Here is a 27,064-nt window from a genome sequence, read left to right as displayed (position 1 = left end):
TTTTTGCTCTGAGCATATTCAAATACTAACAGCTATAAACTGTAACTTATTTGTCATAATTAGTTATAAATAACTAAATAAATAAATCCTCTGTGTAACACTAATTGCATGATGTTTTAACATGACGTTCTCCTGATGGAGATACAGGTGCTACATTTTGTGTCCAGCCCATCTCTCCTGCCTACGGACCATTTTGTAAACACTCAGCTTGATTCCTATGAAGAAACATCCAGCTCATAAAGTTCTTGCACTCTTGTGTGTGATCGTTGTTTTTTTATGTTGTAATCATGTCATCAGCTTCCTAAAATATTAAAATATTCACAGATGCTTGTTTATTTTTCTGGCTGAAGCCAATTATCATATGTGAACTTTGCTTTTGGTTCTTCATTAGATGTTGTCATGTGATTACATTCCCAGTGGGTGATCTGTGTGTGTGTGTGTGTGTGTGTGTGTGTGTGTGTGTGTGTGTGTGTGTGTGCGCGTGTATGTGTGTTTCTCTGGCAGAGTTTCCCATGCCAAAGACTGAGCTGGTGCAGAAGTTTCACGTGCTATATCTGGGTATGACATCGGTGTCTCGCCCGATTGGTAAAACAAAGCCTCACTGAAACCCACACACACTTTCCAAGCTGTGTTATAAATTCCTACATCATCTGTCTCTCTCCTCAGACTCTCCTGTGTTTTGTCTCCAGGTATGGACATCATCAACGGGGCCATCGACAGTCTGGTGACCTCCACAGGTAAAGAAGACTGGACCCCTGTTATCCTGAGTATTGCTGATACGACTCTGGCTGTCATCAAAGAAAAGGTGGGCCTTACAGCCGACATGATTAATGAACAGAGGAATAATATGTGTGTGTGTGTGTGCTTGCTGATTCTACTCTCGGCTCTTGATGCAGGAAGAGGAAGAGGACGTGTTGGTGGAGTGTCGTGTCCGGTTCTTGTCCTTCATGGGTGTGGGGCGGGATGTACATACATTTGCCTTCATCATGGACACTGGAAACCAACACTTTCAGTGCCACGTGTTTTGGTGCGACCCAAACGCAGGCAGCGTGTCTGAGGCTGTGCAGGCAGCATGTGTGGTGAGCTCTTATTTCATTCTTTTCTTTTACCATTTGATGAAGTATATGTGTGCCAATATTATCCGGATGAGTCTTGGACAAAGTCTTCAATTTAACAACTCGTTAACAGTGAACAGTGATGGATTGTGGTACCTTTGCAAGCAAGGCTAGCGTCCCCTGTTAGCTTCATATTCGCCAAGAGAGTGTTCTGCTTCCTTTAATACAGAGGTTCCAAAAAAATGTTCATGTACTGGATGTGGGACTGCATTTTGGGACCCTTGCATTCAGAGATATTTTGGTCAACATTCAGACATTCAGACATTGTCTAATCCAGAACCACAGTTTTTTGTTTTGCTGTTTGCCTAATAAAAAAAAAAAAAAATATATATATATATATATATATATATATATATATATATATAATTCAAAACTTGAAGAAGAAAAAAAAACAGTAGAATTAAAGAAACAAGCTGAACCTCAGCACAAAATTACTGAAAATTTGCAAACAATTATCTAACCGTGCCCCACTTTAAGGACCCCTTCTTTTATAACAAGAATTACATTTCCTCCTTTCAACTTAAATCTAAAAGGCCTGTCCTCCTCTGTCTCAGTTGCGGTATCAGAAGTGTCTGGTGGCACGGCCACCCACTCAACGCGCTGGCTCTTCAACCTCTGCGGACTCAGTAACTCGCCGGGTGACTACCAGCGTGAAGCGTGGCGTTCAGTCTCTCATAGACACTCTGAAACCCAAGAAACAGCCATCAGAACTTCCCCAGCAATGACCGTCACAGTGACCACAGCACCTCCCAGCCATCTTCTGGATGCCAATCACGATCGCCACGACAACACTTACTCAGTACCAGCCATGGTAACCAGTGATGTACATATATGTTAACACCACCCCAGACAAAAGGAAACAAGAGCTGTCTTCAAGTATGCCTGATGATTAAAAAAAAGAAGAAGACTTCTGTTTCATGAAGAGGAATGTAAAGCTGCAGCGTGTTTGTTGCTGTCGTCTTGCGTCTCTGGTTGAACTTTGACCTTTGAATGCTGCTGTGTCGAAGCAAAAGCACCTGCTGACTTTTTTGGATCTCTGGGGCCTGGGTGGATACAGGATAAGCAGGAAGAATATGATCAGAATTCTTTCATCAGACTGGTTTATGGAACCAAAACATTCAGCAGCACAGTCAGCAACACCTGGACGGGACGGCAGAAACCAGGCTACGGTAGCCTTGAAGGACAGAAAAGATGAAAATGTCTCGATCTACATGTGTGATGAACCTGAAACAAAAAAAACAAAAAAAACACGTTCCATTTCTCTTGAGGAAGAATGAAACGATTGTCATAATCAAGTGTATGCAAACGATTGTATGTAGTAAGAGAGCATTTAGGGCACAAACTTGTAGATAAGAGGTGGCAAATGAGGTGACAGATGTTTGAATTTGCATGTTATCTTGATGGGATATGTTTTATGTCGATGAGTTCATAAGAGTATGAAGACGTAGACGCTCTCAGCACAAGTCATCTCCACTTGACTGGATTAACACGGGCACAAAACTGACTCCCTCTCCATATCTGACCCATTCACAGGATTACAATTTACTTTCAATTGCTAGATGGACGAGTAGATCGGTAAAAGAACATTTTTTAATATATTTTGATGTTCTAAATTACGTAATATTGTAATTTTTTCATACAGTCAGCAGAAATTGTGTTTAAAAAGTTAAGAATGTCACATAGCTTACAGTCAAACTTAACAGTGTCCTCAGGAATCTTTATGTATACACCCAAGATTTATGTGATAGCAGGAGATGAAGCTTGAGATTATTTGTGGAGTGGTATACAATAGTGGTTTGTCATACATTAAGCATATTTTTCTCAGTAAATCCAGCCAGTCTTCGCCCACTCAAAACAAATAAACACACACAAATATGTTCACATCGCAGTGAAAAACTGCTGCCACTGCTCCTGTGGCTCCGAGCCACCACTTGCACTCCACAAGAAATCTGTGAATGCAGCCTGATCTAAATGAAACACACACACACACACACACACACACACACACACACACACACACACACACACACACACACACACACGTACAGAAAGAGAGAGATGCTGTAAATCATTTCAGTTCTGTTCTTCACCCATCTCTACACCGTGTAAATGTTATCTGTTGTGACAATAAAGGCATTACCAAAAGACGGAGATGGAGCAGCTTTAATTTTCTTAGGTGAGTGGAAAGTCAAATAATCGCTATGTATCATGTAGTGGCACTGATATGACCCTGACCCAGCCCTATGAATAGGTTACGTTATGGCACACAAAGACACTGTGACATGTAATAGTTGCTCCACAAAGTTGACTCAAATTTAAACTATTGGCAGTATAGTAACACTGTTTACATTTTGATGTTAGAATAAGACACAACTGCCTTTATATGAAGTGATACTTCACCTCTAAAGTGTATTTTGCCTTTCAGGTACTCAAAAATAGCTGTCTTGAGCTCACAAATATGTTCTTCTGCACTGCATCACTTCTGTTTGACCCCAGAATGCAGAAAGAGCCATGTTTGGCTGGCTTGAAGCTAATGATGATAGACAGCTAACTAGAGAAAAACTGCTCAGGAAGGTCAATTTATAAATTCTTAAGTGCATCATTCAGTATAATTCATATTTTATTTAACCAGCTATATGCTCACTTAGCCAGGAACACTTGGATTTGAGCTAAAAACATCATAACTACTGTGAGCGAGCGCAAGCAAGTTGATTCAACTGAATGGACCAGCTGGTCACACTCAGCGCTACCAAGTCAAACAAGAGGTGTTCTAGTTTGTTTGGGTTTAGCTCAAACCAAAGTCTTTGTCTATTGCTGAGCATATGGCTGATCACGAAGATGTAGATTAAACTGAACGATGCACTTGAGAGTGCAAAAGGAGTTTTTCTTCAGCCAGTTTTGATGCTGTTAGCTGTCAATCATCCTTAGCTTCAAACTAAAAACATGGCTGGCTCCTTCTGCATTCTGGAGTCACAGTAGGGGAGCAGGAGGGGATGCAGCAGATGTCTTGCGAGCTCAAGACATCTATGTGAGAGTACTTGAAAGACAAAATACACTTTTTAGGGAAAAACATTGCTTTAAATTGGCATATGGCACAAAAATGCATATTGCTTTGTTATGTTTGTATGTCAATCTTGTGTTAAAATAAAGGTCGGCACTTGACCAGCGTGTCCTTGGAGACACCCCCACCAGAGCGAGAGAGGGGCACAGCTTGAGCTGGGCTCCTCCACTTGTTGCGGCTGAGGCGGGGGCTGAACTTGGCCTGGCTCTGCTGGTTGGGAAAGAAGTTGGCAACGTGAATGGGAGGAAGGACAAACACCACAGGTTTCAGAACCTCCTGGTGAGCCCTACGGAAACGGACCACAGGGGTAGGAGGAGGAGGGGCAGGGTGAAGAGGGGCAATGGTTGGAGATGGTGTGTTGTTTTCTTGTTTGAGAGAGGAGGCTGAGGAAGAGGAGGAGGAGGAGGAGGAGGAGGAGGAGGAGCTGGTGTTTTCTTGCCTGGAGAAAGAGGTGCAGTTGGACACAGTGTTCTTTGAGCCCTGTAAGCCCAGTGATTTGGTTTCCCCTGAAGAAAAAAAAAACAACAACAAAATCTGAGTTGAAAAGGGAAGAACAGATTTTAGTCCTCTTGGTGAAAACTTTCATCTGTTGTTGCCTTAGCATCAATATAATCATTCTTATCTTGGGGCGTCTGTCGGCTGTTACCTAATTCTTGTCTACACACAGCAACACGGTTGCTGCTCTTGGTCTCTTGGTGTTTGGATTGAACTCTGACAGTGACTTGGCGCTGAGAGGTCCGGGCATGAGCAGCTCTTGCCAACCTGTTGCTTTGTCCATGCTGCTCTTTTCTGCCTAGCTGTTTGGAGCCGATCCCATCCAGTATGCCTTTGGCGTACACCCTGGCCAGCACCTCCTGGGGTGTTGCTTTCACTTGCTCAGGCTGAGGAAGAAGAATTTGTATATAGAGGCAAAAGCTATAACATCTTTTTTATATTCTCTGTACACTACAGCATGCAGCTCCCCCCAGAAAGAACAGACGTGTTTGTGCATCTGACTAAAAGACTCTCCATGTAGAGTAAATGAGAGATCTGGTGGCATCATGAACAGAGACACTTGCAAATGAAAGTTTTTGCCATAAAAACGTACGTAAAGGTCTCATGAAATGTAAATACATTATCTCAGTTTTAATCTTGTCCCCTTGTTCATTTATTTCCTCATAGACATATGCAAGAAAAATCTGTATCGGTTTATGTTACACCCAAAAAAAAAATTCAGGCAATCGATGACTCATTTCCGTGGACTATTTTTCAATGAAAATGTTTCAGATGTCTTCACCTGTATATTCCATCTGTCACATGATGCACTGCAGCCCTAAAGGATTTTTCCCCATAGACTTACGCTGTGAAAGTTTGTTGATTAATCCCACAGCCGCTGAATGCGTGGTTTTATTATCATAATGTGATCCATTTAGTACGAATATTTGGAATAATTTTTTCATTTTTTTTTCATTACAGGGAACGTAATGCACATTCAGTGTTATTGACTTATGTAAACACCAATCAATATCTGCCACAAGTCCCTCCCTTGCTCTGTTTTTCTAGCAGATACTTGTAACGACGCAGAAACAAATAGCTCAGAGGAGAGGAGAGGACCACCATGTCCTTGGTGCTGACTGCTGGGTCACCTGCTGTCTCAGCAGCAGCCCACTGCTCCCCTCAACACCTGAATTATTCACAAGCCCAGTGTACACTACAGGGACATGCAGCCTGTGTGAGTTTTTATGTGTGTTTTGCTTTTAAGTGCTCATGTGTTAATACAAGAGTGCGCGTGCTTGTTTGTTCAAGCTGTCTGTAATTAGGTTTGCACATGTATACATACTTGCAGCCAGTGTGCTTCTTTCTACAGGTGAATGTGTTTACGTGTGTTGGTCCACGAGGTGCGTACAAGTAAACATGTTTTAGAAGCACTGCTCTTGGGTGGACGCCCTGAAGTTCACTGATGCTAACTCATACAGACAGGAGATGCTGAATTATTCAACAGACACGCTCCCTCTCCTTACTTTATTCCCCCTCACCCCAGTAAATTTCACTTCCTCTCCATCTCCACTAACCAACTAAGCCTTACTCTGGAAATCTCTCATTTCCTTCATCACTCCACTACAGTTAGCTTCCATGGCTCACCCTGAACCCATTTTATTTCAAGAGCTGCGTCCAAAATATGTATCATTATGTCTTGGCAGCTGAGTCCAAATTGATCAAATTCACCCCAAACAATGAAAAAGTAAAGTAAAAAGTGCAGGGCTTTCAACACTCTATTAATAAAATGCAGATTGGATGTCCCTTTGAAAAGTCGATAAATAATTTGCTCTTATTCTTCTTGAAATTAATCCACAACCATCTCACTCTGCTGTCTTTATTATTCCCAGCTGTTTCTGAGGCTCTTTAAGATCTTTACTGGTCGCCATGACAGTCGGTGTAAGCCAGACAGCATTCAAACACTTATATAATTGCTATTTTTATGGTGTTTTTCAGGGTGCCACAATAACTTTTGATTAGCTGAGTTTATTGCAGGTAGGGAGAGAAAAAAATCCTGTTTGAGGAACCATTACAGTGCTTTGATTATCTTTTCATTTCTATCTGTGGAGGTATAAACCATGATGGATGGCCAGGGAGGAACACACAATACAGTGTGAGAGAGCTCCGTCACGCCTGGTGGGGGTAAAATGGCTTAATAACGAGACGTTGGCATCATGAGCATAAGAGTGCAGGTCGTAATGAGAGTGTGTCATAAATGTTGCGGATAATGAAGCGATGGAGGATCTTGGTCACAGAGATTTGATGAGACCTGCACCGTCACCAGCCCTGATGTCCTGGTGTGTCACCTACACTCATCCCCTATATAAGCTCAAGCTACAAAAATAACGAGAGGAGAGGAAGATGACAGCATAGACGGAGGGAGATGTGGATTGGAGAGTGGAGTTTGGCTGAGAGGCTTTATGAAGCAATAAAAGGATCAATGCTGTGACTACAGAACACAACTACAACTACTAGTGTTCACAGGAGAGTCAGGAAATGGAGCAGAAAGCTCCTCTCAGATACTGATGTTGCTCAAAATCACACAGACTCAACTGTACAACAGTGGAACACCTTCATAGTCTCTCTCTCACTCACACACACACACACAGATACACACACATATGGATATATAATGCTGAGCGTATACTGCAGTTTCATAAATGTTGCTGGTGAAAACCAACTCACACTGTACAAATAAATCATCATGCTATGAACTGAGTTCTTACAATGCAATGCTGTGGGCTCCTGCAGATCATTCTGGCTATTGACAATTGTTAATAAAGCTTAGATTGAAAGTTGTTTTGTGTCTTGAAGAAGATGAAAAGGTGGAATATTGTGTAGAAGTTCAATGAGCTGTTAAAGAACAGGTTGCATAAGTAAAGAGAAGAGGTTGTTGAAGCCAGCGTTCCTCTCGCTCATGTCTGTCGTGGTCGAAGGAGAAAGATGCATTAAACAGGTGTGCAGGCTCTCACAGCAGCTGAGGGGCACTGAAGTCCAACAAACAGCTCAGAACTCTGTATGCTCAGTTCAAGTCAATCACATGAACCTACTATTAATTTCCTTAATTATCAACTTAACTGTTAACCTAACCACTTATAGAACAGTATCACTAAATCACTGTCCCACAAATCTGTGCTTTACTGAATGGGAATTTGGCTTTTGTCCCCAATTAACTGATCTTAAGTGCACTTTGTGTCCACGGTGGACTGGACAGAGGGCTTTTTTTTCAATACATAGTCCTATAAATTTACAATAGTTTTACTAGAGTATCATTTTTGTTAATACTACTGACACTGGGATCTTCTTATTTCTTAGTGCCTGTGTCCAAAGCATTTTTTCTTGAGGTAAACATACTATACTGCGGCTGTATGCAAATGAAGCACCATATTCTTAAAATTATGGTACAAAAAGCTGCTGTGTGGCCAAACTCTGAGACGTGCAGAATACAGAATAACATTTGACTTTTTTCTTTCTTCTCACAAAGTTGAAAAATGCTCATCTTGGGGTAAAACATCACCAGACCAACCTTCACATCCTCCATGTACAAGTGCTGATGAACACCGGAGGAGCTCTTGAACCAAACGATGGTACTCAAGACGTTTGCACGCCTACAAAATCTCCTGAACCCACACAGTTCGGCCTTACTTTTACAGTACATTCGAAATATTGAAGCTGCCTACATTTCTCTCCTCCCTTCATCTCATCATGGCTTACGTGATTTCAGTTTCACAAACTAACCGAGACAACGTCCTCCTCAATCCTCTGATTTTTGTTCTTCACTGCCTGCTTTAAGGCCACCCTCTCCTCCCACATCTCACACTTTCTGTCTGGCGTCTGATTAGAATTGGACAGGGCGCCAGCGTCTATGACCTAACATCTCTTGCAGCAACCTGCCATCATTACATTTGTTCTCTCAAGAGTTCCACTGAGTACCTGGCAGACAGCGATTCTCATGTTCTCCTGATCTCCACTTCAGTTGCCTGGATTATCTCTCCCTTTATGCTCAAACCAAAACACGTTGAAAGGCAATGGTTATACACCCACTTAACAACAGCCCAGTTTCCCAGTGGAGCCTTTTCAACTAGCAAGCAGTGGAATGACCACGCTTCATCATAATCCCTGCACTTGTCGTAAAGCTAACCACTGAAACCACTCATCTCTGTCGTGTGCATCGGGTCGTGTCTATGAGAGAGAGCCAGCTGTGTGATGCTGCTTTCTCAGAATAAGGGACTGAGTGTTTCACCTTCATGTGAACACAGACAGAGACTCACACATTCTATGCAGCACTTTGAAAAACACAAACAGACAAACATCAAACAGTCAGCCAAACATCCCAGTATCCCACTAGCTCACCATCAGGTCAAGCTCTAATGTTCTTTGTCATTGAGAACAGACAGGTTGCCACTGCCAGATGCTAAATGAAGTTTGTCCTTGCTTGTCTCATTGGCAGCAGCAGTGGCCTGCTAGTGTTGTTTAATCAAAAAACTTTGCTTCTACTGAAGAAATGTAGTATGAATTCCTGTGGGAAAAGGTATTTAATGATTGTAGATATTGGAACCTTGTCCTCATTGCAGCCCAAAATGCAGATGAAACTACATTGTTACAAAATAATCTGCCGTGTTTGTTGCTGCTTGGTTTAGCTGAGTAAGTATTTTAAATGCAAATTTTGGTCACCTGCATGAAGTCTTAAAGACAAAACTAACATTACAAATCCCTCAGCAGATACAGTGTCGATTTGACTCTGTGAGGTTTCATTCTGTGTTCCGAATGCTCACCTCTCTGATGAGAACAGCCAGGAAGCAGCCGTTACTCTGCTCGGAGGGCTTCATCGTGAAGAAGGACCCAGATTCTCTCGGAGGACCAAACATGAACGGGCTCAGCCTGGATCAAAGATGAAAAAAGAGCCGAAGTATAAGTCTGCCCGCGCATGCACACACACACACACACACACACACACAACACATTACATATTAAGTAGATGCACACTAGCTGGCTCAGTAAAGTCGGTATAATCCACACCAATAATACCAGTTGTTTTTTACTTACAAATACAGCACGAGTAGTATAAGTACTAGCCTGCAGCATTGCTTGCACCAGGCCAGCAAACTGCAGAGAGGACTGGAGGCAGTCTTGGTAGATCAAAATCAACAGGAATAGTAAAGTCTAAGCAACGCAAAGGCAAAATGAAAAAATAGAAAGTACATCTATGGGAAGGTAAGCTGTAGGAAAGTCTTTTTCATGCCCTTTTCTCAGCATTTAGAGACCTAACGTTGCTCCTTTGATTATACTTTCACTGAATCTCCGTCAGTTCCTGCCTGAGGTGTGCCGAGATTTAGACAGAAGCCGGTCTGAAGGGAGACAAACACCTTGGCCAGCTGACAGACAGCAAAAGCAAACAAACAAAGAGAGACAGATGCAGAAAGTGCACTGAGGAACAAAGACAGACCTGAAGTTAGCTTTCTTTAGCTCCCCTGAGTGCTCTGCCTCAACCTTGGCTTGATCCAGGGCTCTACTCAGCACCTCCTCATTCTCCTCTGGGTACATTGAGCAGGTACAGTAGACCACCGTCAAAACCTTGGGGACTAGACACAAACATGCAGGTGCGTATTGATGGAACATATTGTATTTATAGATTTTTTTCTGTGTGTGTAATGTCGACAAACAAAATGTAAAATGCATTTAGATTTAAATATATCTCAAGAAATCAGACTACACCTCTAACCAGTGATTAAACCAGGAAGACAAAACAAGTTTTTCATTTCATGACAATCAGATCTGATTATTCACCTCCTCCTCATCAAGGACCCCTTTGAAGAAACAAGCTTCAGTTTTATTTCGCCCATACTCCTCAAGCAGACTCCTATTTTATTTAACTGCTGCTGGCTCATAGATTTGTGAGGCTGTCGGCTCTTTGATTTAAGCTTTGATTTTTCTATTCACTAATTATCACAAAAAAGAAACACAGAGCAAATAAATGAAACTGCTCAGATGTGGCAAACAAAACAAAAAAACCCACAATATGACGTAACACTCGTCAGCATGTGGAACTGAGACAAACAACACACACACACACAGGCCTATGGAGGTGTGTGTTTGTCAGCACGAGCATTTGTCTTTACATGTGTCTAGGCTGAGACACTGAAATGAGACCATTGACTCAAACCGGACAGGGCGCTCAATACACACCCACCATTAATTAACAGTCCCATTAGAAGGTATCTACACAGGCAAAAATGTAGAGGAGTGCAGATCGATGGCAGCATGATTAGAGCAACTGCTTTTCATTGCCCCTAAGACTCCACCTGCTTGATGAACATGACCACCATGGAAAGAACCGCACTGAAGCATACAAGACGGACTGCGGCTAATGAGTGTAGCTCATGAATGCAGCACTACTGGGCGGAATAAAGTACAACACATCAACGAGAACACAGCTGCTCAGAATACCATAAAATGTCAATTCAGGTCTGCACAGAATAAGAAGTAAGTTCTTTTAGAAAGTGAGCAACGCTGTCGTAGACTGTAGCTGATTGGTGCAAAACAACGTTAGCGTTCCTAATTAAGGCTCAGACGATCTCCCAGGGACACCCCAGGCTGCAGTCTAATGGCATTTGAGATTAGATAATTAGGTAAGCTCCATTGTGTCAGAGAGGTGAGAGAGGCTTGAGACTGAGCTCATATGGTGCATACATGCGTGTGTGCGTGCACGTGTGTGTGTGTGTGTGTGTAACTGTGTGTGCTTGTCAAATGAGAGTGAAAGCAGGTTTAACACTTACACTTCAAGGCATGATCAATATCCTTCTGCTGCTGTGCTACCAGAGCTTCCAGTTTGCTCTGGGCAATAGAGCCCTGGGATAAGTCCTGAAGCAGATCTGAGTCTGAAAACACAAACAAACACTTCAGAAAAGCGGAGTTGTATTTCTGTTTATTATCAGATGTGCTCTTGGTAATATATAAACAATATTAAAATACATTTATTTATACAAAAAAAATCCCAAAAAGCTACTCTCATGGCACAAGCTAGTCTTCCTGGAGTCCAAGATATTCATATCATAAATATACAACATCCCAAATATCTTAAATTATACAGTATTCCTGGCAGCACGGTGGCGCAGTGGTCAGCACTGTCGCCTCACAGCAAGAAGTTTCCGGGTTCGGGATCATGGGATCTTTCTGTGTGGAGTCTGCATGTTCTCCCTGTTCCTGTGTGGGTTCTCTCTGGTACTCCAGCTTCCTCACACAGTCCAAAGATATGCAAATGAGGTCTCGGCTAATTGGATACTCCAAATTGACCCCAAACTGTGTAACCAGTGTGTAGCTATTCCATTTCAGTACAGAAACAATATTGAGTACTGTATACTCTTGAATGGATTACAATGTACCCCCATTCTCTTGCAGAATGAATTCCACCGGGTTGCTGATGGCAGACACAGAACATTTGGGGATCAAGAGGATAAGGCGAACTTTTTGAAGCCGCTTGTCAGTACTCTTCAAAGACTGGAAGACCTCCGGTATCAGCTTCACATCTAAGAGACATACAGTATTGAGACATTTACCCGTTTATAGCAGAGCTAAAAAAACGGGGTAAAGTATAAAACAACTTTTGTCATTTTCACTTTTTCTGAATGCAACAACCATTTTGAGCAACTCATACGTCAGAACTTAAGGTCATATTATATTGACATAACCATTTTTGTTTTTTGACAAAAACACAAATTAATACCAGTGTTACACCCAACATTTTATGGATTGTTTGATTAAAAAACTCTGTCTAATTTTTATTATATGTAGTCAGCTCGTAAAAAAAAGTCTGTCAATATTTGATGACGTGTAGTTAACACCACTCGCTGCAGCCATATACATAATAACATTTCTAAAGCAGCAATTTGCAGGCAGATTTTCACTTTTCCCATCTGTCGTTACTCAAAACAAAGACATAAACAACACAGTCATTATGTCAATGAGCCACTATGGAGACATGACAGTTATTACACAGCAAACACTGACATGGACCTACTCTTGCAGCCCATGAGGGAGACGACCTGCTGGAGCTCTTCTCTCTGAGCCCCTGAACCACCACTGACACAAACATAGACCGTAGACTTGTTGACTTTTTGTTTCCGTGTGATTAAGGAGGAGGCGTGGGAAACGGTGAGGCCAGAGAAGCAGCCCACCATGAGAACATCTCCGTCATCTAGCAGGGAACTCACTGCGTTTGAGGCCAGGTTGCAAGATTTATCCTGCAGACATGTTGAAAACAAAGACAAAAGATTTAGGTTTGCAGCAACAAACTGGTGCGATACAATGAAACATGGGAGATATGAAGAGGAACATGGTATATAGAGGGATTAGATGAAAGACGCGAGGGAGTTTGGAGCAGCAGTTGCAGAGCGGTGCACAAAGGAGGAGTGGAAACAGAAAGAAGTTGAAATATTACATCATGATTTGTATGCCTCTGTGATGTGTGCCTGTCACAGTGACCTTTGACCTTGACATCTAAATTTTTCAAGTCAGCTTTGAATCCCAGTGGATGTTTATACTATATTTTGACACAATTCCTCAAGGCATTCATTTCAGTTGACAGTGACCTTTGATCATCAATATCATTTCAGTTTATCCTCAAGTCCGGCTTGAGCCAAAGTTTCATCTATTGAGCATAAAAATGCAGCAATGGTAGCAGACGTCTGAGCTACAGTGCAGTCTGATTACAACAGAGATGTTCTTCCTTCAGTGGGATCCCTTCTGGAAAAAAGTGCTACAGTAAATGTATCAGTGTAAAAGCGCTGGGTTGGCTTGAGTTTCCATCTAGATAACAGCTTTTGTCAGGAGCGACAACTGAGTGAGGTGAAATACCGCAGGGACATTGCACAAGACAGAAAAATAGAGGATTAATTTAATGTGAGAGAAAAGAAAGAAGGAGAGGTGATTAATTAAGCAGTGATGTTGAAAATTTGATTGATTCAGGGGCAAAATATGATTTAATTTTCTTGTGCGTGTTTAGGAATTTGTATGGTGGTTTGACTCTAATGGTGTAGAAATTAAATTATTGACACTCTACACACACACACACACACACACACACACACACGCATACACACTCCCCCAGACAGGACTGTTCTTTATGGCTCAGACTGAAGTATGACCAGAATAGAGGAACTGATGTGAAATATTTGTATCTGAGCAAACCAATCTTAGTTGGCATAACAGATCTCTGCCTCATAATCAATTTGAGCAAATCCATTGCCAAAGTGAGGTCATAAATATCAGAGAGGACAGATTTCCGTAGTCAAAATAAAGAGAACAGCCTCCCGTATCTCTGCAGCTGGTACCTGGATGACGAGCTTGTGGTCACTAAGCAGCTTGGTGGAGTACAGCTCTGTTCTCATCTGAGCGGGGAACACCAGTACATCCCCACAGTGGGGATCCTGGCAGTAGGTGTGTCCCTCCAGCTGCCCGATCGATTTCACCTGCACAAGGCCCAAACTCTTCAGTACCTTTTGGACCTCATCAATACTAGGAAAAATGACAGGAGGAGAGGAGAAGAAGAAAGAGAGAGAGAGAGAGAGAGAGAGAGATCCAGATTCAGATTCAGATTCAGAAAGCTTCCTGTGGGAGGCAATTAAGGATTTAAGGGAGGGGGGGGGGATACAGGAGAGACAGGGGATACAGGTGAGAGATGGGAGAAATAGAATGATGGCCATCATAGATAATAACAGTGTATGGAACCGTTATGTGGCCTTTTAAAGATTTTAGAGCTAATGTGTGCTGTAAATGCAGTCAGAACACGAACACGAACACACACACACACACACACACACACACACACACACACACACACACACACACACACACCAGTAGTCTCGATAGGTGACCTCTCCAGTCCCAGAGCTTGCTGAGGGTTGTTGCTGATTGAATCTGTCCACAGCAGCAGGATTTACACCTACCTGAATCAGCCTGTCGCAGCGCATACACACCCACACACCCACATACACACAAACACTGGTGGTTTAATTGGGTGTCAGCTGGGCACCTGGCCCATAAAACATTGGGCTGCACCCCAAACTAACGGTCTGTGTGTGGATGAAGGTGTGAGGAGGTAATCATTGTATGAAACAAACCAGGTCTGGGCTCGGCATGAGCACAGCATGGTGACAGTCAATAATCACTGTAATCATCGGGGCAGACACACACTATCCACTCCATCTGTATTTTTTGCAGCAGGTCTTTTTTCCCATGGCCCATTGATACGGCCCGTCAGGTGTTCAAAATGACAGAATCTCTTAAAACCAGCTACATGACACCTGTGTAAAATATGTGTAAGTACAAGTATTATCTGTTGTAGTTTTGTGTATGAGAAGGAATACTTTGGCTTGTGCAGTACCTGCTCTTCAGTGTATTGACCCATGCAAAAAGTGGAAGGCTGATGGATCTCTCTTGCTTTGTCTTCACACTCTCCTGCAGGATACACTCTATCGACACCAGATCACGCTTGATCCTGCAGCGAGCCAGCGAGGCCGCCAGCTTGGTTTTAAACCTATAACACATACAAAAAAAAGTTTTCTCTTTTCTTCCTCAATGTGATTACCCTCTCATAAGGTTTGGGGTTTTTTTTTCATTTTATCTTCCCCATTTGCTGCTTTTCTTTACCTAACAAGCCACTTCTCCACATCTCTGACTTCCTGTATGATCTCCTCCTCTCCCTGGCTTTCCCGTGGGAGAAACTTCCTGTCCTGGAAGTCGTAGAGCATGACAGCGACGAGGCTCATCTGATCTTGTGGCTGGAACACAAGGGCATTTCACTGGTGAATTCCATTTGCTCAACAGAACCATGAATAAGAGGTAACAAGTATAGAAGCTACATGCTTTATAGCATGACTCAGGACCAAGCCTTTATTTATTGAACAGTTACGCTTCAGAAGTCAGCTGCATATGGTGCGTATCTATAATTTACACAACCTCATCTTGTGATACTAAGCTGATAATAGATCTATTTTGGTTACCTATAGAGGTAATGATACTATTATTCTGTATTGATTTCAATCAACCAGTTTGCACACACACATCTTGACCCTGCTCTTGCTAATCCATATGAGCTTATGCAGTATCTCTCCCTCCTGGGTGCTCTCTCCCTATTCCCACCTTCTCTCCCGGAGGCAGCGAGGGCACCAGCAGCATTAGTGCCAGATGGTATTCCACAGCAGCAACAGCTTGCCACAGCCTCGCTGGGCTAATGGGGCAAGACGCTAGAACGCTACAAGGGTTTATGCGGCAGCTTAGGAATTACTCAACATTTATTATTCATTCCAGAGGCATTAAATTAAATTTTTGGTAAAGGTCGGTCTCATACGTTGTGTGGCACTTCACTTTTTCTACATCAAGTTCCACTTGCCCTTTAACAAGGTTTAAATTCTTGGGTGTGGGAAAATTCCCAGTCATTGTATTGCCTGGCAACAGCATCCCACAGAGGAAAACTGGACAACAGTAAACATGCCAGCTGTGTTCAGTCGCTTCAGATCCAAGTTTCTGTCACAAGGCAGGAACTTTGATCAATTTTTATGACATATTTAATGACAATTTGCTGGTGTTTGTTCAACCACCAGCAAGGCTCCAGTGATGACTTACTTGGCCAACAGCAATATTAAATTGGCTGAGTAACAAATAAAGCAATCTTTAGAATCCTTGACTCACAACACTTAACACTGCAGAATGTTGCGTATTTGTAATCTGACATTGGGAAAAAGTAATAATCCATCAAAATAAACATTGCCACTAATCAGTGACATATCTCAGGAATCAAAGGAATCCACTTTGCTTTTGAAATATTGAAAATGTCATTATATCATTTACTTTCATGTATTATAAAATGTCATGACGTCAGTGACTGATATTTTCAATCTCTAACAGGCAGGTACTGGGTGAGGGTTAAGTCAAAGTCCTGGAAAACTTTTTTTTACTTTATTACTGTTATTCTAACTCAAATAAAAAAGGGACAGAAATACTTTCTCTTGGGTTGAAGTAATGTTTGACCGCAATTACTTTACATAGAGTATACTTTGACTCAAATACTGGGGTTGTGTACTTTGCTGACTGGTTTAAGTGTAAAGTACAGTAAAATAAAACATCCTAGTGTTAAACAATCCCTGTGAGCTTCATAATGTTAATTTCTTTTTGAATTTGTTTGGGAGAGGAGTTGATTTATTTCATCTTTTTTGAAGGTTTACTTGCACTGTCTTGAGTATACTAACACTTGTCACCCTGATTCATAGAAATGGGACATAAATAGGAGAAATATTAAGAACATCGCTCAGAATAACCCAGTACAGTACAATTGCTGCCACCAAAATGACTATTTGAATAGTTCAATAACTTTCTCAAGCAGGTTCAATAAAATGAAACATTATGGTTCCCATAAAGGGTGATATAACATCACGAATCACATCACATTTCAAAATAATCACAATCGTTTACTCTTACCTTATTGCCCTAATGAGGTATTTTCAAGACGTTTCAGAATATAAGTTTGAACACTGAGGATCAATTTTCTCTCCTCATTGTGATCAAATGTGCCTCTTTCAACCATCAATGTCTTCATTTTTCAGCCTACCCCTTTTTTCATCCCCCATGCCCTTATGTACCTTGCCTTTTCCCGTCAGCCTGCCTCCTCTCACCCACCTTTTTCTCTTCTTTTCTCTTCTCTCCATCAAGGTTGAACTTTATAGATGCCAGCAGTGTAAAAGGAGCGAGTTCTAAAGACTGTCTCATTGCGTCCAGGCTTTATTGTCTCGCTAGAGGGATGTGGAGTAACAACCTGCCACCAATACATAGGAGGAACCATTCATTTCACCCAGAGCCATATTTCACAAAGCCATAGTGACAAGTGGGTGTGTGTCTGTGTGTGTGTGCGTGTGTGTGTGGTCAAACACACATTCCTGTGTATTAATGTCTGTACATGTTTGTGCTCTTACTCAAACAGACACACTGAACGACTACAGTAATGAAGACACCATAACAGCTCTATCTCCTGTTTCTCGAGCTTTCATTACTCTTCTCTTCAACAAGCTGACAAGACTTACAGACTGGCTCTGTGCATATTTTATTGCCATCCAAGACATTAGAGAAGCAGCAGGAGAAGCCTGCTCTCTTTCCCCAGCTTCTTGAATGCGTAAAGAGTGTTTAAAGTAGCCCAAAGTACATGCCGATCTCATCCAGAGGACACCTTTTCATTTAGGATGTTCTCCTACTGTCCAGCAGTTGGACAACATAATAATGCCTTAGTTAGTATCACTAACATTTTCAGACAGATTTAGGGAAGATGATTGTGCAGAAAACCTTCAAATACTGCATCAAAACACACTGCCCCTGGGCTGTTAAAGCATTTTGATTTTATCACTAATTAATGAGGAGTTCTGCTAGAGAAAAGCAATAAAGGAAGTGACTAGCCAGATGTGTTCTGCCACACAGTACCTTTTAGATGTGCTAGTCCAAAGGGAGTAATTGCCATTGATTAAGGAATGGAATGTAAAAGACACAAGGTGCTTTGTGAGTTGATGAAAGCAAAGCATCAACTATACATCAGTAGTACTGTTACTGATGAGAGGCCTTGAAAACAGAACAAGGAATATGTGGAGTAAGAACAGCCGGGTAGGAATATTGGGGAGCAAAGCCAGAAGAACCATCAAAGGGTTAGGAGTGAGAGCATGAGATAAAGAATGCAACACACAAAGGAGCAGCATGCTAAACCAATTAACTCTGAGAGTCTCAGCAATCTTTCGATTCAGAAGCAAACTGAGAGCAACTGATTCACCACCAGGGGAAGTGAGCATGTCTGCCTCTATCAAAGGAGCAGTGACACGGATGGTAGAGAGCCATTTGCTTCCACATGTTTCCAGTTAAATCATGAAGTGTGGGAAGGACTTGTTGCAGCTATTGATTAGCATTTGCATTCACCACGACAGAATACAGCACATGCGTGCACTGGTTAAGACTGGTTAAACTGGCTACTTTCGATTAGCTCTCTGCTGACACCTGTATTTAAAAACTGTACAGCCTCTTCTTTCCCAATGTAAGTCACTGAGGAGAAATCTTTCGTAGCAGCAGTGCATCACATGCTGCATGGGCATACAAAGCGTTTTCATCGGGTGCAAAATTAGACCACGCCCCTTAGTGCAGGATAAGGCATTAAATGCTTGAACTGGCAGAAATTTTTGATGTAAAACATCCAGACTTTACTACAATATTTGGCATCTATCAAAAGATAGATGAACATTTAAGACAGAGACAGGAATAAAACTGGGGAAATTATATTTTTTAACAATTGTAAACTACTGTAAAGATCTAGGTTCAATGGATCCCACTTACTACTGGCTGAGTGAGGTAAAAGCAGCTGTCAGTTATGATATCTTCCAGGAGTTCTTGATCTGTGAAAAAAACCAAACAGCACAAGATTACTTAGTGTGTTAGGTAGAAAGACAAGAAGGATTTAATGTGGATTTCCATTACTAATTCTGCCTCTGAGTAATAATGATACATATTAGAGCCATCTTTTATTTCAGAGTCTAATCATCCAGAAAACAATCCATGCTGTTTAATTTAGAGAACATAGTAGATGCATGAGAAATTACTCCTATCCATTGACTAGTAAAAATATATGACATGAAGGGCAAATCCATATCTAACACTGAGGATGTGTGTGTGTGTGTGTGTGTGTGTGTGTGTGTGTGTGTGTGTGTGTGTGTGTGTGTGTGCGGTACAGAGAGAGTAAAAAGATTAGACAAAGACTTAAACGGGCTCCTGGAGGCAGCCCCAAATGATCCTGATTTAATTTGAAAAGATATTTCAATTAGACGAGGGGGGTGTTAATTTCCCATGATTAAATGCTTGTGTGGTGCTTAATTAGAGTTAAGTAGAGTTTCTTTCATTTATTGTATCAGTACCGAGTGGGTGTGAGAAATCTAATGACATTAATGACATCAGCAGCAATAAAGATGCTACACACATGAACCAGCAGCCTACCAGATATCTGTCTTATGGTGCTTTAATTCGTGTACAGGCAGCATCTGCCACATTGGCCAACAGGATGCCTCTGAAATATGCATAACACATACATACTCATCCCTTCCACTCCCACCCAGTGGATTCTCCATTCTAGATTTTTTTTTAAAAAAGGTTTACAGATGGCAACACAATCCAGTTTATCATATTAGAGCACCTGTTTCCAGAGACACAAACTGCTGCTACACTTTGTGCTCATATTGAAAATGGGAAAAAGAATTGTTCCTCTAATTTTTAGTGAGGTTGGGGGAAAAAAACATTCTTTAAGTCACCACAAGTATGTGTGTGTGTGTATTTGTGTGTGTGCGTGCGCGCACATGTATATATGTAAACTAGTCAGTCCATTTATGTGTAGTGGTCAGAATCTTGTGTTTTGCCAGGTTGTTTTTCACAATATAACAAGTGATCCGAACAGCCAAACAACATAAAATAAAAAATAAGAAGAAAGAGCCATGAATATAAAGCAGCTTAAGACTTCAAAAAAACCTTAATAAGATAGAATAAAAATAGAATAGAGTAGCTGCAGTAATGTGCAACAAAATTCTTAGAGGGGATAATGTGCAATATAACGTTGACCCATCTTAATAAAATGCTCTAACACATGCACTGTCACTTTCTTCATATTATCCCCAGACACACCTCTTAAGCTGCAAAAAGGGGTTATGTACAGGACAGAGCCTGTCTGCAGAGACACCATGGATACATCAAGCACTCCTTATCACACCTCATCTTGGGCTCAACCAAATACACTAAGTGGGAAATAGCAGGATGGACACATGCATCAGTAGAAGTGATACAGTTCTGCGAACCGATGGTTCCCTTGGCATTGTGATTTGGGGGATCATAGCTTTGGTTTGGTTCATTCTGATTTTTACATGATGGAGAAGAAAAGCATCTCCAGTATGAGCTTCAATGAAAAGGTAACATAGTCTCTGCTGCATTTTGCAGTCATTTGGTCTCTAAGGTGCTAGTATCTGTACTCTTCTCTGTATTTTGTCAGTGAGGGCAGAGCTGATGAGCCACCCACATGCTGCCACGCACATGCTGCACACTCAGCAGAAACACAAAATAAAACTTTAGTTTCCTTGTGAAACCAAAAAATTACAATTCACATGCGTGTTGCATAAAGGTGGGTACCATGCTCCTAACAGGCAGGTGTGTCTACACACATTCTAGGGATGCAAAATTGAACTGAAAAAAAAAATCCATTCAATCCACAATCCGCAATACAAACCAAACGGTGGGCTTGCAGAAGAGACGGTTAATGTAGACACATAAATAGTGCTTAGTTTTATTTGAAGAAACAAAGGCATATCATCAGCAGTATTCTGATTTATACAGGTCAGTGGGGTTTACAATAGTAGCCATTACAGCAGAAGGCCCTAAAGATAAGCCCATAAGTGATAACCACTCAATGCAGACTGCAGCACAGACCCTCGAGAGGGGCCATGATGGTTGGGTCTGTGGAGGTCATCGTCTTCCAGGTGTGATAAATCAAACACAGGTTAAACGCAGAGAATACTCGGGTGGCTATACATCACTTACACAGCAGATAGAGCTGCACAGTTTTACTAGAGGGAAAGCCAGAATTCTTTAAATCTGACTGCAGTATCATCACAGAACTTGTGCTGCAGCTGTGAGTTTTTGTAGCCTCCATTAAGGTGTTACACAAAAGTGAGGGTAGTCAAACAACAACCCCACCACCACCCCCACCACCACCACCACCCCCCGTCCCCTGTCCCATCTCACGATGTTCTGTTTCACTACACCCGATAGCACATTAATCTAACAGTGGACCTGGCAAAAACACAGATGTGCCATAAGTTACCCAATCACCTCAGGACTCCAAATGTCTCATTTCTGCTGAGGCAAACTGGTGGCAGGCCCTCTGGTTGTGGTCAAGGACAAACAGGCTCACACAAAGCGGCCCCCGACTTTTTGCATAGAGACAATACAACAGCCGCAGTCGTCTGACAAGGGCAGCCCAGTTGGAAAGTATGGACAATGAGGCAGAAATACTCAGAGGAGTAATGAGTGGAAAGAAAGAGGGAAGCAGGAAAGAGTGAGACAAGGGCGGCTGGAGGGGGGGGGGGGGGGGGCATGGTTAGCGACAAGGTCAACGAAATTTGTAACAGTAGAAAATGCACATAGAAATGCGGTTAATAGACAAACAAATATTCACTCCGATCCCGACATGGACAAGCCCTGGAGTATCGAAGGGAGGAGAGGGTGAGAAGAACTTGACTGCGAATGTTTGTCATCCGGGCAACTTCAGTTTTGTCTTTGTTTTTTAAATGTCAAGTCTACACCGGGGTAAACATCATCATCATCGTCATCATCATCATCATCATCATCATCAACTCTTTCCATATTGTGGTATTGACAGGACCATCACAGTAACAGACCGATCCTCAGCCGTCGATACAGAGCTTACCGAGCAACTTTTTTGTTTTGCACAGGTAAGAGTTATAATCACAAGATCAATACCAGGGCTCATTGGCATTTTGCTCTGCAAGATTCTATTTTCTGCTGCCGAAGCAGTTCTTCTTCAGGTGAACAACCGACCTCAGCTCAATTTTGGATCAGTCATTTCAAGGCGGTGCAGGAATGATGTGTGTGCGTGACCATCAGGATGAGCGTGGGTCACTGGTGAATCGATCAACGCGCCAAAAGTCAGCCCTGCTCATAGGAGGAGGAAGACAAGAGATTAACGCTGGCTTCTGGGCTGTGTCATCTCATCTGCTGCCAATTTCATCACACAATGAGCGTGAGAGAATGAAGCATGTGAGTAAAAATACTTGCATGAGTCACCAATCATGTCAATCAAAACTCAAATATTGCGCACACTCACAGAGGTTTCCTCTCTTAATTTTTCTGTTCATCATTTGTTGTCCCATATTCTACAATAAAACAAGTACAAACTAATGAGCACTCACGGAGTAAATACGTCCACCCCGGTGAACTTCTAACCCATGGCAATTTTCACGCTTGAGTCTAATTAAAGCTGCAAACAGTGATGAACCCTCACACGCCATTTGCAGAAGTATGCAGCTGTTACGTAGAGAAAGAGGGAAGTGAAGCCAGACAGTATTTTGATTTTGGATGAAGGAATAGACTAATGTGTGCACAGTGGAACAAATACAACTACAAATGCATCCACTAGGTGCCCATCCAGCCATCCATCCATCCATCCATCCATCCATTTTTGACTACTTATCCTGTTATGGTTTGCAGGGGGACTGAAGCCTAACCCAGCAGCCTTCGGGTGACAGGAGGGGTTCACCCTGGATGGATTGCCAGTCTATCGCAGGGCCAACACATACAGACAGACAACCATTCACACTCACAGCCACACCTATGGTCAATTTAGAGCAGGGGTGGGGAACCATGTGCCATGGAGGGCCGTGTGTATGCAGGTTTTCCTTCCAACCAAACACTTCAACAGGTGATTCCACTGATTAACACACCTTCAGCCACAGAAGAGTGTTAATCAGTGGAATCACCTGTTGAAGTGTTTGGTTGGAAGGAAAACCTGCATACACACGGCCCTCCATGGCACATGGTTCCCCACCCCTGATTTAGAGTATCAATCAGCCTCGTCCCCTCTTGATGTCTTTGGACTGTGGGAGGAAGCTGGAGTACCAGAGGGAACCCACACAGGAACAGGGAGAACATGGAGACTCACATAGAAAGATCCCGTGCTGGAGCCGGGGCTCAAACCCAGAACCTTCTCGCTGTGAGGCAACAGTGCTGACCACTGCACCACCGTGCTGCCCTCCACTATGTGTCACTTGATTAAAACACACTTACTACATATGATGTTGCCATACATCACATGAAGACAACACTATAATTTTGATGTTTGTTACATCAGGCTTACTTCCTTTAACAATGAGGTAACTTGGTAACAGGAACATATTCGGAAAAGTGGAGTCTAACTACAACAGTTTCTCTGGAAATATATCAGACTTGGTTGCTTCGCCACATTAACACCATGGAATGAAATCTCACAGGTTTCACAGTAACTCACCACCAAGTTCTTAAGGTGTTTCTTACCACTTCTGAGATGGACTTGATTGACCCACTAGGAGGAGAAGTATATCAAAGTGTAAAAAACATGTAATTTCCTTTATCATTAATTCATTTAATGAAAAATCCATCTCATAGTTTTTGCATAATCCTGCTAGCGGACAAAAAAACAAATGCCACTGTAAACATGAACTCTCTGGAGGTAATAAAGAAGCTGCTTTTATCCAGTAAGCTGCTCAATTAAGGCTCCTTGGCTCTTCCTTTCTTCATCTGTCACGTGTGGAAATGCCACAAATAAACTAATTCCAGAAATATCACACGAAGGGTATGGGAACAACAAGAAGGATTGTGCAAACACCACGATGACACAGACACTTTGAAAAAAGCTATGAACAAATGGGGATTAAATTTAGAGAGAGAGGAAAATAACTTTTGTATTTGTTTTCGAGCTCGAGCAGAACTGGGTCAAATGTTCTTGTTGATCAGTGAGAACCTCTTGCAAGTGGGATTGTACTGTAGGTGCTATGGCCTACAGCTGTTCAGCTATTACAGGTTACAACAGCAAGACGCTGGGGTGATGATGGGTGCTTAGAGGTGATCTGCATTAATTGTGGGTACATGTGGGCTGCAGGCTTCTCCAGCTTCATTGTGGAAGACAACACAATCATCATGGCTGAAAGGAGGTTCCTCCTTCTCCATCTGCAACAAACACATTCAATCGATTCCATCCACCTTCCAGCACTGACAGTCAGCCCTGCCATATCACCATGGTGATTACACACCCCTGTGACTTTGGCCACCCAGACCGCACCCTAGTTCCAGCTAACAGGTTATAAGCTAAATTGATTTGTAGCATCACACGGAATTCCCCTGGTCATTCAAGCATTCTTTTTTTGCATGTTCCTCTTCTACTTGCCCTTCATCAATCTATCTAAATCCAATTCTACTTGTCACTTAACTTCACCGGGGCTATTCATTCTCATTCAGATGGCACTTTGTTTGCTACAAATCAAAGAGGTTTGACTTGCATTGTAAAATAAATCAAAATAAGGGTTGCTGAATATCTGTAACTGATGTCTTCAGTCAAAAGTGGCGCACACAAACAGCGAGAAATCATGTAACACTGTAGTCACAAAAAGGATCCCTTTTCAAAAATCGTTGAATTTTAGGGTGAAAACCTGGTGTACATTTCTGATTAAGTTTGAGTAGGCGAATAGCAGTTATAGAGCAGTGCAGGATTGAATCCTGATATTTGAAAATAAGTCAGTACTGTTGAACATCCAGTTCCCGCATCGCACTGTCGATGAGATTTTTTGTTAAATGCCTGAAATAAAATCTGTGGTTAACACAAGCTTAAGATATTTCAACATCTTGTTTGTCAGCATAAGATACATGAATACCACACAAGTAAATTTTGAAGCCTTTTTTGCATCTTAAAAGTAGCAGTAGCTAACCAAGTAATGCTGTACGTGTGTGTACATGTGTGTATGTGTGTGTGTTTGTGCAGGGTAATGAGAGTAGTAGCAAAAAAATCAAATTAAACCTGCAACCTCACTCCACTTGTGTTGCTTACACTTCAGCGTATTGAAGGCCAGCTCATAAGCTGTCCGCTGCAACTCATCTTTGACTTCTGGTAAAGGAAGTCCTCTGGCTTTGCCGTAACTGACCAGCCGCTGGGTAGCAGGCTTCTCTAGATGGTTATTCTGAAAGACCACTGACGCCAGCAGGTAGACCCGGTCTGGAAAACCCACTTGACTTTGACTGCTAGCCAGGACTTCAGGGGGAGCAGAAGGGATGTTGCTGTCAGCTGGGTCATCAGAAGGAATCTGGTCTTTGCTGCTCTCATTTTCGGATATAGCTTTTTTGGTTTTGTACTTAGATGAACGACGACGCCCTCCTACCGGATTTTTGTTTCTCACCATTTTGACACCTGAAAACAATAAAAAAAAACAAAAACTCGATTTAAAGATTGAGATTCTGCACAAGATTTGAACTGCAAATATGTTGCACTTTACACAGAACAAAGTTGATCCAAACACAATAGAAAAAAATCAGAATGACAATCAAATACTGTCAACAATAGTAGAATATGAAACAAAATAGTATCAAAAAAACATGTTGACAACAGTGTAGAGACTTTAGGTGAATACGTGAGCTGTTCGACAAAGTTAAATCTAGAAATAAAAGTCTGAACCCTCTCATTTCGGTTTAAGGACTATTCAACTCAAATAAATTCGGCTGTATGCCACCTGCGTAGCTAAGAATCCGTAAACGTGCAGCCAAATACGTCTGCCACCAAATGTATCACTTCAGATAAAAAAAAATTGAGGGCTTTTTCATTATTTATTAATCTCTGAACTAGGGTTTTAAGATGAGGAACATTTTAAATCAGTGAAGGCTTCTGAAAATCAAAACAGAACACTGAATGATCTTCTTTTTTTTTTTTTTAATTAGGCCCAAGCTCCAAAAATATACCGAAAAGCTAGACCAGTAAAACTCTCTGTGCAACGTATAACCACCATATGTGTTATATAACACTACTTTACTATTTCGGTTTGGTTACCTTATGACAAGGACGTCTTGTTTTATCCTCCAAAAATACACCTCTCCAGGCTGGCGGTCTTCATGTTGTCTCCAGCCTTGACTCGACGCAGGGTAACTCGCCAGTAAACCTCGGCTAGCGATAATAAATCTGCCTCCGCTACGAGGCGACGGGCGTCTCCACAAACCTTCAATGTAACCCCTGCTCCTTACCCACACTTCTTCTCTTTTACGCCCTCGTTTATTAATAGGCCATGTTGCGTCTGTAACGTCATTAAAAAATAAAAAAAAATTTAAAAAAGGCTTGTGCACTATATGACTAAAAAAAAAAGCTAGACTGGCGTGTTTCCGTTACCATGGCAACCGCCGTGCTCTGAGCTAGCTTTTCTTCCTCTCGGTTCAAGAGTTCCATGTCCTGTCCTCTATGTAGGACACTGTTGCTTGTTAAAGTTTTACTGAGAATTAAGTCAAATGAAAGTTAATGACAGTAGTGGAGCAGACTGCATAAACATAAATTGCAGATGGCGTCCAGCTGTTGTTCCAAAAGCACAGAAAGTGACATCCAGGCGTGTAGTTATGGGAAACAGGCCCGATGCGAATACGAGGGCTCTGGACTCCCTGGAGCCCACATGCCTATTGCAACGTCATTATTCTCTCTGTCATAAACCTTTAAAAATGGTCTTTACGATATGATGGAACTCACACTGTTCCATCTCTCTGTTGCAGCAAATGCAAGCAGCAGTCTACACCA

At 42.0% G+C, this 27,064-nt stretch overlaps 2 protein-coding genes across 5 annotated transcripts in view; one reads left to right on the top strand and one right to left on the bottom strand.

Moving 5' to 3' along the window:
• apbb2a (amyloid beta (A4) precursor protein-binding, family B, member 2a) overlaps nt 1-3,266 on the top strand; it is a 37,275-nt gene extending 34,009 nt beyond the window's left edge. For both annotated transcript variants that reach the window (XM_086221538.1, XM_086221537.1), the window contains exons 11-14: nt 505-585; nt 690-805; nt 897-1,079; nt 1,670-3,266. In XM_086221538.1, coding sequence (XP_086077664.1) covers nt 505-585; nt 690-805; nt 897-1,079; nt 1,670-1,840 — 551 coding nt within the window. In that variant the 3' untranslated portion in view covers nt 1,841-3,266. The remainder of the gene's footprint in view (nt 1-504; nt 586-689; nt 806-896; nt 1,080-1,669) is intronic.
• On the bottom strand, nt 2,077-26,665 carry LOC147251043 (protein NSUN7). 3 transcript variants are annotated; one of them, XM_086221539.1, is made up of 13 exons: nt 26,336-26,665; nt 25,346-25,702; nt 19,051-19,109; nt 15,340-15,470; nt 15,074-15,226; nt 14,022-14,205; nt 12,710-12,932; nt 12,075-12,218; nt 11,469-11,570; nt 10,139-10,274; nt 9,468-9,573; nt 4,823-5,057; nt 2,077-4,682 (listed from the first exon to the last, which is right to left on the bottom strand). In XM_086221539.1, the coding sequence occupies exons 2-13, from the start codon at nt 25,692-25,694 to the stop codon at nt 4,255-4,257; spliced, it is 2,250 nt and encodes a 749-aa protein (XP_086077665.1). In that variant the 5' UTR covers nt 25,695-25,702; nt 26,336-26,665; the 3' UTR covers nt 2,077-4,254. The 3 variants fall into 3 exon arrangements, with proteins under 3 accessions (XP_086077665.1, XP_086077666.1, XP_086077667.1); XM_086221541.1 differs by having other exon boundaries at nt 4,318-4,682; nt 4,939-5,057; XM_086221540.1 differs by lacking the exons at nt 19,051-19,109; nt 25,346-25,702; nt 26,336-26,665 and adding an exon at nt 17,365-17,499.
• Between the last annotated feature and the right edge of the window lie 399 nt (nt 26,666-27,064).

This window comes from Aulostomus chinensis, chromosome 13, assembly GCF_037954235.1.
Source record: "Aulostomus chinensis isolate RoL2024-O1b breed Wild chromosome 13, RoL_Achi_v1.0, whole genome shotgun sequence".
Classification (NCBI taxonomy): domain Eukaryota; kingdom Metazoa; phylum Chordata; class Actinopteri; order Syngnathiformes; family Aulostomidae; genus Aulostomus; species Aulostomus chinensis.
The sequence above is the reverse complement of the archived record's forward strand: the minus strand, read 5'-3'. Positions and strand labels throughout refer to the sequence as shown.

Coding starts and splice junctions, on each gene's coding strand:
- LOC147251043 (XM_086221539.1), bottom strand. CDS start 25,694: ATGGTGAGAAACAAAAATCCGGTAGGAGGGCGTCGTCGTTCATCTAAG. Junction 12,933..14,021: donor ACCACAAGCTCGTCATCCAG/GTACCAGCTGCA, acceptor ACATGTCTGCAG/GATAAATCTTGCAACCTGGC. Junction 9,574..10,138: donor CTAAAGAAAGCTAACTTCAG/GTCTGTCTTTGT, acceptor TCTTTGATCCAG/GCTGAGCCCGTTCATGTTTG.